At 47.4% G+C, this 13,935-nt stretch overlaps 1 protein-coding gene across 7 annotated transcripts in view; it reads right to left on the minus strand.

Annotated features, from left to right (window-relative positions):
• ZFHX3 (zinc finger homeobox 3) overlaps positions 1 to 13,935 on the minus strand; it is a 258,929-nt gene that overhangs the window by 52,923 nt on the left and 192,071 nt on the right. For all 7 annotated transcript variants that reach the window (XR_014292026.1, XM_082605621.1, XM_082605625.1 and 4 more), the window contains one exon: positions 491 to 598. Coding sequence is in view for 6 of the 7 variants with exons in the window: in XM_082605621.1 (XP_082461747.1) it covers positions 491 to 598 (108 nt within the window). In the remaining variant the exon portion in view is untranslated. The remainder of the gene's footprint in view (positions 1 to 490; positions 599 to 13,935) is intronic.

Below are 13,935 nucleotides of genomic sequence, written 5' to 3' on the forward strand. Positions count from 1 at the left end.
AGCCGCCCAGGCCCCCCAAATGCAGGATGAAGCCCACACTGCACTGCTGACTCCTTAGAGATTCAGGGGTGACACATCCATTTCCACACAGCAAATCCCTCCGTGGGGCTTGGGAGCAGGTGGGACAGGGCCCTGGACCTTCCATGGAGGAAGAATCACATCAAGGGCAAAACAGCAACGGGGAGGAGGCGCTCAAGGAACGTGACCTCAACACCAGCAGCCCCTAGGACAGGGCCAAACACCTGGATGCTCGCTCGACACACAAGCTGGTTTTGGGGCCATTTCAAACAACTTTAAAAATTCCTTAATATAACATAATAGGAGAAGGAAGGTGACTACTGAAAAAAAGCGAAAATAAAGTCCATCTCCCACCGACACAGAACCAGCCTAGCTGTTCTGGTGGATTCAGGAGGCTCCGGGCCCCTGACCTGTTGGCCTTACTCCGCCAGGGGAGAAACGCCGGGGGCTGGAGGGCAGCCACACAGCCTACCTGTCCACGTGCTCTGGTCCTTCTCGCCTCCACTCTCCTGATCTTTCGCAAGCTCCTCGGGATCAGGAGCCGCTTCTCCGGGCCCTTCAACATCTTCAATGGCTTCTTCTGAAAGAGAAGAAAAACAAAATGTCAAGGATTGAAAGTAGACAGAAGATGAAGGACTCTTGCCTCCTACTGCAAAGAAGTACCAACCACAAAACACAGGCAGCCGGTGAGTGTCCCACCTCCCCTCCCAGTGGCCCCTGAGAGGCCGACCACACTACGGACATGCGAGGTCTGGGTAAGCGGCGGGGGCTTTCCTTCCCCGCTCGTTGGCGTGAGACCACAACTTGCTCTAGATGTGCGGAAACTAGGTATTTCCAGATGGGTTCTGAATGCCCCTTTTGAGCTTTTCTCATTGAAAAGCCAATCCTGTTGAGGAAATAACCCCATCTGATTACCTGAAATTGCATGCAAGTCTTTTACACTTGCAAATGCAAAAAAGGAGCCACAGGATTGCTTCTTGCCTAGCTCCTACCACACTGTGAACTGGCAGTGAACTAGACTAGACCCAATCTTTGACCCCTCATAAGGCCTCTCGGTGCCTGTGCACCTGTCAGGCCGTGGTGGGAGGTTTTTACAGTCATTCATATTCTGAAGAGTCACAGAGTATCAGTGATAAGATTTCATCAATGTGAAGAGGTCTAGAAAATAAACATCTGTGGGCATGCCAGGCATCAGTGGCGAGAAGCTAGATTTGTAGAGAAAGGGAAAAAACTTTGTATCAGAATCATACACTTCCCTTTTGAAGTCATTCCATTCTTGACCCACCACTGGCTTAAAATGAACCAAGGAAATTCTCTCCAGCTCAACACACAGCGCTTTAGTGAAGGGAGAAGAATGGTCATTTCCAATATTAGGTTACTCACGAAGTAAAATGCCACTTGCTTCCCAGAGTGGGAATGAAGAGAATAAGATTCTCTGGATGCTGAGGGAAAGGAAGTGAGACATTTCTCCCTTGATCTCCTAGCCCTCTGGATCATTATCTAAAACATTCATTAAGAATGGACTAAATGGGGCTTCCCTGGTGGCGCAGTGGTTGACAGTCCGCCTGCCGATGCAGGGGACACAGGTTCGTGCCCCGGTCCAGGAAGATCCCACATGCCGCGGAGCGGCTGGGCCCATGAGCCATGGCCACTGAGCCTGTGTGTCCGGAGCCTGTGCTCCACAGTGGGAGACGCCACAACAGTGAGAGGCCTGCGTACCGCAAAAAAAAAAAAAAAAAAGAATGGGCTAAATGAATGAATAAGGCAGGCAAACCAAGGTGGGTTGATGATTAAATTATTAGGAGACTTTGAAGAGCACAACTTCCTCAGTGTAGAGACACTGAAACCCAGCCACCCACGTCTGTCACCCGAGGTCAGTGCTAGACCAGATCCACGGAACCAGAGGTGACGGTCCAATCTAGGTCCATGAACTTGGAGTTATTCCAGCATCACCCTAGGTCCCTCTAGCCCCAAATCTACTTTTCAACATTTCAAGGTATAATACCCTCCGACCCTCCAGAAAATAATTTCTAAATTTCATCTCACAAAGAAAGTAAAAAGAGTTCAAAGTAAATTGACCTCAGAGGGTATATAAAACACTTGAAGAAGAAAGTATCTATTTAGACCCAGATTTTCCTAACTTTTCCCAAAAAGACACTGGAAGACCAAGAGCTGGAAAATGGAAGTAGGGATTAGGGAACATGTCTTCATTACCACCAAGAGGGGATGTATGAGGCAGTCATGGGGAACACGGGTGAGAGGAGATACTGCTTATTTTCCTCTCCAACTAAGAGGCTTCCACAAATAATTTCTATGTTGCCTTTCTGTCTCACTGCACAGTCAAGTTAACATCAAGTCTCCCCACGCCCACCCCTGGTTCAAACAGAGAAGAATCAGGCAATCTGGTTTGAAGTCAGTGAGATATACAGCACCATATTAACACGGTACATCCTTTAGTGGAGAAAAAAATATATACGAAGTGTTAGTTGAGCTATATAATAAGCAAGTTACACAATATGCTATATGTACCATCTTAATTATGTCCAGGCAGGATGTTCAATGCACATTTTTAGGCTTTTGATAAAACTATTCAACACTGTAATTACAAAATCCATCTTTGAAAGGTTATACCAGCATTCAGTCAATCAATATCAAGTTGAGTCTACCCAAAGTAGCTAGGTCTCTTAAAACATACTCAACTGTTCCAATATATCCTATGATACAAACTATCTGTATGTATCCATACATTAATCAAATGTGATTATACAAAGAGATGATTCAACGGGCCCTCCTCTCCAGGACACACACACATTATCACCCTAGATGGAGAGTCTGACACCTACGAAGTAGGGAACACCCTGATGTGATGAACAGTGTCTGAGGGCGCTCCTCTGCAGAGGAGGGAGAAAACGTACCCACTGGGAGGCGAGCTCCAAGGCCAGTGCCTCTCTCCTGTGTATTATGTGGGCTGCAGCCACCCAAGCAGAGAGTTAAGAACTCATGGTCATTCTGGCACTGACCTCGGTTCTCTGAACCTTCCTGAACAAATCTATCCAGAGACAGAGACTGAAGAACAAGCATATCATTCATGCAATGAGCAAGGAAACGGCATGGCCCTTTGTGACTATTCCCAGAGCCCTCGTTCTATGAGCCTAGTTGGGTCTTTGCTTTCTTCCCTCCCTGCCCTGCTATAAGCAGCAAAGTGAAGGCAGCTGAGCTCCAGTGAGAGGGCAGATGATAGAGGTCGACTCAGGAACTTCTTTTGCTTCTCTCTTTTTCTCCTTTTTTTCTTAAAGATTTAAAAATCAAGTCCTCTGCTCTTTAAGTTTTTAGATTTAATGTTATCATTTCTGATATATTAAACACCAAAAAGCTGTTATATGCTTGGTGGAAGAAGAAATGATTAAGAAACTCCTGGACAAGTCAGCTTCCTTTACAAGCAGATCAGTGTCCTCACCCCCAGCTAGAAAACCAGGTCCCATTCAGCCAAGCAGGTGCTCCCCTGCAGTTCCATACGTGACCTACAGGTGTCGCCCTCTGCATGGCGAGGCCCGGAAGGGCAGCTAGCTGCAGGAGGCAGACACCGTCTGGGCCGCCTAACCTGAGCATGTGGAAATAATACACGTCTTCAAGTGAACTGTCTGGTCCCGGGGAAATAAAATAGGACATTCATAAGCAGTTACACCATCTGTCTTGATACCATCATCATCAACAGCAAAAGGAAAAAATAGCTCTTTAAAATGGATGAAAGCCCAGGCTAACAGTAACCAGAAAACTGTGAGCTCTCAATACCAATAAAGGTAGAGATACGATTCAAAAACAGAGATATAAACTATGAATTCGTCTGGACAGCTTGGGCCCACAGTGCTCTGTAGGTGGGGTATGTTTTATTGGTCCCCAAAGCCTCCAGCAACCTCACTAAGACCAGGGCCTTGGGCACCCACAGGCAGGGCCTGAGTCTCCCCACGCCAGAACACGTGGGAACCAGGGGCAGGATGGCATCCAGCTCTGAAACACTCTGAGCTCCCGCGGCTGGTTAGGTGGCCCACGTTCCCTTTAGGAATGTAGATTTGATACCCACGCGCTCACAGAGCACAGAGCAGAGGGGGAGGCTTTTCCCCTGCCGACCACAGAATGCATTTTCTCCCCCGTGAAGTCAGTGGCAACTGGCTGGGGTCATTACAGAAGTCTGGTTTTTTTTTCCCCCTATAATATCAGCTACTGACAGATGGTGGGAACAAGTGAAGACCTGATGGACGACAATCCGGTTTTATCTGGAAAATCCTGTCTTTCCCTCAGAAGACAAAGTTACTTCCCTTCCCCAAGACAGACAACAGCCACTGTGCCATTTTTAAGGCCAAAAAAAAAAAAGAAAAAAATCAAAACCCTCTTCTCCCCAAAGAATTGAACACTATTTCAGAACCCAACCGGAACACACCAGGAATGCGTTCTCAGGGGCGCAGCCAGGGCCGGGGTGAGGAGGTCATCTCTGCTCCCCACGCCCGGCCGGTTCTAGCAGGAAGCAGCAGAGCCCGCACCCCTCCGGCCGAAGGTCTGTTCTTCAGGACACTCCAGACGAGGCGCCTCACACCACCCCCACCGCAGACGCCTGCTTCGTGGCTACACCCCACAGGGGCCCTCAAACTCGGGCACCCCTCCTGTTGGGCTATATTTTCACGGTAAAGGGTTAGGGAAATAGAAGCACATCTCGAATAATTGTGAAGCCTGGTGTCCCTTCTGCCTTCAACTTCCATGTAAAAGACCGGCTGAAGGCCTTTAAAAAATCTATTTCCATCACCACCTCTTTTTTACAACTGCTTCTCCCATACAGCGCTCACTAGCACTCGCTCATGTCTCCTGGTTAAGGGCAGAGCCCTCAGGTGTAAGAATTTCAGCAGATAATGCAATTCTAAAAGGGAAGGGTTCCTAGGACAGCTTAGGTTTTGGGGGTGATGATACCACAGCTCCAGAAAATTTCCCTTCAGTCAAGGTGGTTTTGCTTACCCCAAACGCAAACTGTTCTCTTAATATACCTTACACTTATCACGTTGGTGAAGGTGACTGCATGACTTCCCAATTTGTGGTGACATCTGCTCCGGAAGGAGGTGTGTGCCAACTGGCAACCCCATGGGGATTTGCAACGATTTTTATGAACAACCTGGAAATTGGTCTGTGGAAGGAGCACGAGGCAGAAGCAAAAACAGAGGTGGCATCAGCACAAAGTCAGCACCCGCCACCACCGCGCACACTCCGAGTGTGTCACCCAGAAAAAAACGCGCCAGTTGCTAAAAAAGGATACTGTTCACCAAATAACTAGGGCTGAGGTCCGAGTCCGCTGGGCATATTTTACAAGTCACTTACAGACGTGAAGGAAGGGGAGGCCACCAATGACTGAGATGAGTCCTAACTGTTCCCAACTCTTAACGGGATAATGTGGACTAAGTCACACCTTCCCCACTCCTGGCAAAGCCCCCCACTGGGCTTCGAGGACAGAAATTTGGAAATTCTCCTAAGAACCAGGGTGTCCGTACCCAGGGCTCAGGCGACCGCGGTACTTAAATAATGCGCCCGTCTGGGATCCCTGAAGAATGAAATTGTTCTTCCCCTTTTCTTTGCGGGGAGCAACGTCTGAGGGCGGGGGGCGGTAAGCTAAAGTGCGTTTGCCTGTTGGCAGGCTCAAGAGCTGAGAAACATTAGCTGTCATGAACCACAATCAAATCAGGTTTGAAATATTTAGCAGTGGCTTGGAAAATGCAGCAGTGCAGCTCTGACAGGCGAGATGTGCACAGACACCCACTTTCCATTATAATGGAAATATCAGGCCTGTTCTGAATATGTATAACCCAGAAAAATGTATTGATTTTTCATTCGGCATTAAAAAAAATGAAATAGCCTGCAGCTGTCAAAAGCCTTTTGTTAAAAGCTCATCTTTCCTGGAATGAGGTTTACCAGAAACAAGTTTTAATTGTGTATCGGACCTCTTCTTTGAAAAACAAAGTAACCAATCTGCTTACTTTGAAGATAGGGTTAAAGCTCTTCCTTTCCCCATTTTCAACCTAATTAACCAAGGACAACCGCCGAAGTGGGTGGGAAAGGCCCCCCCCCCCCGCACACTCTGACCAGCAGGGACACGGAGGGTGGCGGCTACTTCTGCTGGAGCCTCCATGGTGGTGGCGGAGGGATTCCACGACCGTGTCTTGTCTCCTTGTTCCTGTAACTAGAGACGCACTGTAGGACACCTTGGCCTACCTCGGCTGTCCTCTTGCAGCGCTGACCGTAACAACTGGAGAAGGCAGGCCGAGCAGTCCAGCTTGTCCAACCCCCTCGGCCTCTTGTTATCCATAGGAAACTTCTAATGGCTGGACGTACTTCTACAAAGTATTTATGCTTTACTTTGCAAATAGAGGTCAAATCAAATCCTACAATATGAAAGATGACAGCTAAGGTCTAGATCATTTATTTCGAATAAGATCCAGTGCATGAGAATTCTGCTACAAGAGTAACTTGTAAGAGGATGTGATCTGCCGTGGTGACAGAAAGCCGGCTCTGCTGCCCCCAGCTCGTCACCCTAGCTCTCCTCCCCTCTCCAGGCCGCAGAGGGAGAGGTGAATGGTGGCAGCGCTTGTGGCCGCACCCACAGGGGTGGGCCGCTCACTGTGCTGGTCTCCCTCGTGACACTCTGGCAAGTGTGGTCTCACTGAATGGTGACCGCATGTCCTATCAGTAGGTGACACTCCACGTGCTCTGGGCTATACCGCAAACACACAGTGACTCCCGGACTCAGGACGCAATAATCTACTCCGCAACATTCTCAAACACACTTTCTCAAATGTTAATGCCGCGGTTTTGCTCCACAGTGTCTTTCCAGCCCCGATGACGTGGCTGGAAACTGCCTGAGAGGTAGCTTCGAGCCATTAGGTTTTCTGAGTGACACTACCACAGCCCCAGAAATTCTCCCTTAAATCAAGGTACTTTTTGCCTACCACAAATGTAAACTGTTCTTTTAACACACCAGTCCTTAGACTTAGCATCTTGGTGGAGGTGACTGCATGTTCTCTCTCACCAGGCACGTAAAATAGGGAACTTATACACCTCCCTGGGAGTCCTTTACGGGTAATCCTCTGAATATTCTTTTTAATTGCTGGCAAACACTGCCCATTCCGTTTCCTACATCTTAACAGGGTATAGATTAATTGAAGAGAAAGTCAAATCACGAGATGAAGGGCCCAGGATCCGAGTCAACACTGGTGAGCGGAACGCTATGAGATACAAGTATCACAGTCCCGGCAGGAATCCTTGCAGGGGTGCAGGGTGAGGGCAGGAAGGTGGGGCAGGCAGGGGCTCCGAGGCTGGGGCACCGCTTTGTGCATCAGAAGTGTAATATTCTCCTACCTTCTCAGGATAAGATGCCATTTCTTCCCCAGCAGACATGAGAACTCCAGTGCACTAACAGAGTCCAAGGCATTGGGTGAAAAGTATGCTCTCCAGGTGGACGACAGGCACTCTGACCTCCTGCACTCCTGCCTGCCCGGCCTCTCCAAGCCCTCCCACAGGTCTGGGGCACAGAGCACGGGACCGGCAGAGGTGGGTCTCCCCCTCCAGGTCGCCCTTGTTCGGCGTTCCCCACGTCCTCACCCGTCTAAGCTCTCCACCAGGCCAGGCCGTCCTGCTGGGGACTCTTCACCAGCTGGAGTGAACAGCCAGGGGTTAGCCTGGTAGCCCCACAGGGATCTCCCCACCCCAGGGGATGTTTTTTTGTTTTTTAAATGTGACCAAAGTGCTAACCAGCTGTTTTAAACACAACTGCCCTCTTGAAGATGTCATGTATAAAGAATTTCAGTCCTCTGAGAGGCAAGAGGATGTGCGGGAGAGGAACAGGGGACTTGGAAAAGATCAGACCCACTCCCACCCTCCACTGACATGTTCTTTTTTCACGTGGATCCCTTCAGTGATCATTTTACCACAAGAATTCTTTTCACCACTAGGTGTTCATTTACCGAATACACCTGGGGCCGCCATGCCTGGAGTTTCTGGTCAGAGCGTGCGAGGCGGTGGAGGCCCGCCAGCCTCGCTGGCACGGGGTCGGGGTGAAGGCTCTGCAGGCACACGGGGCAAAGCCAGGAAAGCCGGGGGGGGGGAGGGGGAGGAGGAAGCGGCCCCTCGTGCCCGCCCTGCCCCTCTCTCCCACCCCCATCCCACTACCCCTGGCTTTGGCGCCAGGCTAAAAGAATCAACACTCTGAAGGCAAGGCCGGGTATTATTAAAATGACTAATTGGAGAATAGAGACCATTTACGCTTTTGTATATTTGAAGATCTTGCCACTGTTGATAGAAACAAGAAAAATGGGGTTTGTGCAGCCTGAGGGGGCCTGGGAAGCTGCAGCCGGTGTGCGCAGCCCTGCCAGAGAAAGAGAGGACAAGGAGGCACGCCTGGGAGAGCCTCTGCATCTGCCTGCCGCCCAGCCTCACCTCTACCGTGAGCGTGGGCACGAGAGCGCGCTCTGTGGGTCCACAGCCCGCCTGGGCCTCCAGGAGAAAACGGCCCAGCTCTGAGCTGTCCTCCTGTGTGCCGTTTCTCCTCTTCCGGGCAAAGCCACTGGGTCATTTGAACAGCTTGTCAAAACCGCGCTAGAATTAAGGGGGTGGGTGGGGTCACGAGAGGAGAAAAAGGGAGGAAACACCTAGAGCCGGTATTGCAAACGGTTCCATTTATCTGTGTTCTCAGCAAAAGCACCTGGGTTGCCCCCTGCAGAAGTGCAGAAAGGATGAAAGCCAACGTGCGGTGACAAAGCACAACGGAGTGAAATGTGTCGCTGACTCGCCCGGTGGCTATTCCCGGGAAGATTTTTTTTTTTTTTTTAAATAACTGAAAGATGTGAGTTCCAGTCTGTAAAATACAAACCCAAGCCCTGAAATGGTTTCAGAATCCACATTAAACCAGAAATCCAGCTCTGTCCCAAGAATCTGAAGAACACTGGGTTCAGCGGGGATTAAGTCCCTTGGATTCTACAAAGCCGTGATTGCTGCTGCTACTTCCACACATGAAATGTAAAAGAGGCAAATTCCCCGAGCATGTTTGTAGCGGAGCGTGATGTGATTGTGTTGTCATTTATGGGAAATAATCGCAGGCCCATCTCTCCCCTTCCCCCCCCATTTTCCAGTCCAAATAACCATGAAAAATTACACTTCAATGTCAGGGCGACGACAAAGGAGGTGCGCTCTCTGGGAGCTCAGCGGATTTGCAGGGGGTTTTCCTTTCTTTGGACAGAAACTACCTTCAATTGTACTTCATTTAAAACGTGATCTAACAAATGCATTTTGACAAGTCCTTTTCTCTTTTTCTCCTTTCTTTCAAACAGTATTTTGCACAGTTTAACCTCACACCAAACTGGAATGTTCTGGAAAGAAGAGGCGAGCAAAATAGAAGGTCCTTGAAACCAAGAAGGGTGGTTCCCCACTCCCCCATCCGTTAAAAACAAAGTCATGGAGAAAAGTACTGATTCTAACTCAGTGTGCTACTGAGAAAGAATGGAAGAGGGCAGAGAGTAAATGGTAACGTCTTAAGGGCAGAATATTTGATGGGCAAAGGCGAGAAAAGCCAGGGCAAGCAGAAGGAGGGTCTTGATGGAGGAAGAATGGCCTCATAAGCTTGCTCATCAGAATAAACCGTTTTGTGGATTTGAAAGCATCATCTAAGGTGTCTGGATGTACAGTCAGAACTGGGGGGTCATGACCACATGGGGGTGACGAAGGAAAGCCTCTCTGGTGGGGTACCACTTCCCCCCTCATCCCCCCTCCTCTACAGAAAGGGACGTTTTTCAACCCAACAGATCTGCCTGATAGCTTTTTAACATTCCAGGTGTGAGGACTGAGCAGTCCTTACAAGCATCCATCTTTCCATAACACCCGGTTTGAAATAAACACTGCCAGGCTTCCATGGTTAGAGGGGAGAAGACGAGAGATAAACACACATGAGTGATAGAAAAAGTGTAAATTAAAAAAATTAACAGTTTCCATTAAAGAAGGCTGGCATCACCTTCTGAGTCAAAACTGACTGGGCTTGTCAGAGAGAGATCTTATGCTTAATGCAAAACAAAACAAAACAAAATCTATGATGTGTTCCCTAATTTATTTATTTTTACTTGGAAAATGTTGGAAATACATAGGTAAAAAAAAAGTCAAGGCAGGCCTATAAGTGTACTTAAGCATCTATATACAAATGAAGGTGTATGGGAAATGAACAGGATGTACCAGAAGTGATATTAGATGATGGTGATTAGAACCTAATGGATATAAGTGAAACCTTGTGGGAGGGCTCTGGTAACGGGAACGCCAATGCTGATGGACGCAATCTATACGGGAATGATAGCAAGGAGCGGGGGAGGGGGTGGCCGTGCAGACCCGAGGTGTTACAATGCGGGGGAGACAAAATATGACAGCACCGAAGGGAAAGATGGAATATTTGGGGACAGGACATGCAAAAAAGCAAACTGAAAGAGAAGCAGGTAAACATTTTGTAACAGGTAAACATTTCGCCAAACGAATAGCACTCAACAGAGAAAGATAAAACCGTGACACCAGGGGTTTGAGTCACATGACACACAAATGAGGCACTCGAGTTTCCAGCCCCTCTGTGGCCTCACTGATGCCCACACCGTCCAAAGGGTCTCTAGCCTATTAAGAAAAGAGCTTTGCCCTGTGAAGCACAGGATGCATGCAGAAATATTAGTCTACTCCCATCCATGGACCGCAGTGTGAGGGGCTGACTGCCAATGAGCTTCATTCTGCATGATCATAGGCCACTTATATGCACAGCTGGTAAAACCAGCTGATTCATAAAAACAAAGCACAAACAAAGGCTTATACTTTCCAAACCAAATCTGGGAAACAGACATCAGGCTGACTTCAGGCAATGCTGTACCCAGAAAAGCACTGGCTAACCCTGCCCTCCCTTGGCCAGACCCAAGCTACACAAAGGTCACCGCAAACGTTAACAGCCTCACACATCCAGAATGAAGCGCTAGAAATGCACATGAACCTGGTGGTGGCCCAGAACAGTATTACACCTCCAAGCACGCTGGGGAGTCCTCAGGTGACTACCACGTGTTCACCACCTAGTACAAGCGGCAAAGAACCTGCCTCTGACTCAAGCACTTACGGTCACACCCAAGACACTGAAGGATGCACCTTCACGTGGAGAGTCAAAAACTGGGCCAGTGCCCAAAACCATCAAGTCCCCAAATGCGCTTCCATCTGAAACAACCAGGCAGCAGAAGCAACATGTTTTAGTCGACATTTCCTAAGAAACTGCAGAGAAAGTGAAGCAGGAAGCTGAGGTAAAGAGAAAATCCAAAGGCTTATATGTTCAAGAGCTTTCCTGCATTAATGGGAGAAAAAGCAGATGGAATTGCTAAATTGTGGTCATTTTTAACATGCACCTTGTATAGCTCTTTTGTGCCCAAAGGGAGAAAGAAAATTCTTGGATCCCCTTCCTCCTTTTTAGAAACTTCCAAAGTTATGCCAATGGTTGAATATAAAGACTATATTTTAAAAATTTGGATCCTGTACAATAAAATGGTCCTTTTCTACGGTTTAACAAAATGATGCCACCCCTCCCCGCCCCCACACCTGCCCTCTCACAATGATTTTAGCTACAGCAGCCCATCCTCAAATCTGCCAGAGCTACTAACTGTATTTCAGTCTCGGCCTTAAGACCCTGTAAGCATCTATTCAGCTTTTCCTCCCATAAGGTATTTCTTAGACCTAAGAACAGTCTGGTATCCTTTGAAAAGCAAAGCATCCATCACACACCCCCAAGTTTATCCTGCAATATATCTCAAGGCAAAAAAAAAAAAAAAAAAAAAAACCCAAAAAAACCACAGTCACAATCATCAAGGCAAACAAAGAACTTAAATTCTAGACTCACACCCATTCTCTTTAGTGGTGGGAACATTTGTAAACAACTAAAACATGAAACCAAAGAGAAAGAAAATGTTGCCATGAAATGAGAAAGTCATCAAGGATCTGGGCAGAAAGTGCGATTCTGTGACAAAGAGTTGGTTCTTGGGACAGGTAGGAATAAGGGAGATATACAACACATTTACATTTTAAAGAAACAATTTTGGAGGTTTAAGTTCTTCTGTGTACACACTGCAACTGAGGAAAGTACCAGAAACCTCTCACAGGGAAATCCCTAAGTTAGAATCCTCCTCAAACTTTCAAAAGTGGACATTTTTTTCTAAGTGAATATGGACCCTAAGTAGAGCAAATAAGGAAAGGAACCCTCACCAAGCAAAAATTTTTGCTTCATTTTGTAAGGCCAATATTTATAGTAAGAAAAGCAGTCAAATAAGCCAAAGGTATGAATGAAAAGCAGCCAAAATGCAATGCAATATTAAAGATTAGATCATCCAATGATTAGGAAGAAAAGTGAATGATTCCTCACTTACAGAGCAACATCTTTAAACATAAAAAGGAGGAAGAGGGCTTCCCTGGTGGCACAGTGGTTAAGAATCCGCCTGCCAATGCAGGGGACATGGGTTCGAGCCCTGGTCCAGGAAGAAGCCCTCAGACCGCGTAACAACTAAGCCCATGCGCCACAACTACTGAGCCTGCTCTCTAGAGCCCACGAGCCACAACTACTGAAGCCCGCGCGCCTAGAGCCGGTGCTCTGCAACAAGAGAAGCCACTGCAATGAGAAGCCTGCGCACCGCAACAGAGTCGCCCCCGCTCGCCGCAACTAGAGAAAGCCCATGCACAGCAACGAAGACCCAACACAGCCAAAAATAAATAAAATAAATAAATTTTTAAAAAAAAGGAGGAAGAGAAGGCGGAATAAAGAGGAGGATTTAGACAGTAACCAATGAGATACTTTCCAAAAAAAAAAAAAAACCCTAGGTAAGAGTGTATCTTAAATACATATTATGGCAGAAAAAATTCAATTTTTGAAAAAAGTTAGTCTATGAACTGACTCAACTACTAAAAAACTTTGGTGACAGGTTGGAAAGAACAGAAATTGTTCTAGGAGAAACGAAATGACAGAAACTGGGCCTTAAAGAAAAAGAAGTTGAAGAACGGAGACAAAAATGGGTCAATGGACTAAAAAATCGAGGTGTATAAAATTTAACTTCATACAATTAAGGTAGTGAAATCAAAAATTTGTGTGCTTTAGAAATTCTAAAATGATATAAAGGTAAATATATAAAATATAAAATAGGTAGGGTAGTCCAGACAAGGAGAAGGCATGAAAGCATGAACACGAGTAAAACAGATTTAGGAAAGAGAAATAATGGCTGTTTGCAGCAGCCTGGTCATCAGAGGGATCTGCCTTTATTTTGAGAGATTTGGCGGAGCCGAAGCACCTCAATCCTACAAACTAGGAGACCAGGGCCTGGAGAAGGGAAGGGCTCCAAGACCACACAGTGAGACAGCCCCAAGGAGGGTCTAAAAAGGCGGCCGAGGGGCACCAGCCATGGAGGGAACAGGCGGTCATGGTGACGCTCATGCAGCCAGACAAGCACTGAAAGGTGAGGCCTGGCACCCTGCTCCCTGGACGCTGGCTCCTCAGGAATCTTCCTCAATTAAAGCTGTGATATTGAGGCAAATGGATTCTAATAGTGGTATCATAGTTGTTCAAAGCAACTTCTAGTTTTGCTTTATATATTTTGAGACAAAAGGCACAGCATGGATAAAAATGGCCTCACCCAAACCAAAATGAACCAAAAACCAGCCCCTAAGAACACAGATATGCATGCTTCTAAGCAAACAGCACCCTGTTAACTTCCTGCCAGTGGCAACGTGGTACCCAAAGGAAAACCATCACGTTAAAGACAGGACAAGCCTGCCTCTCTCCCTCTCCCTCTCCTTCTCTCCCTCTCTCTCTCCTCCCCCTGCCTCCATACTCTTTCTGGAAGAGGG

This window comes from Mesoplodon mirus, assembly GCF_964341445.2.
Source record: "Mesoplodon mirus genome assembly, chromosome: 19".
Lineage (NCBI taxonomy): Eukaryota > Metazoa > Chordata > Mammalia > Artiodactyla > Ziphiidae > Mesoplodon > Mesoplodon mirus.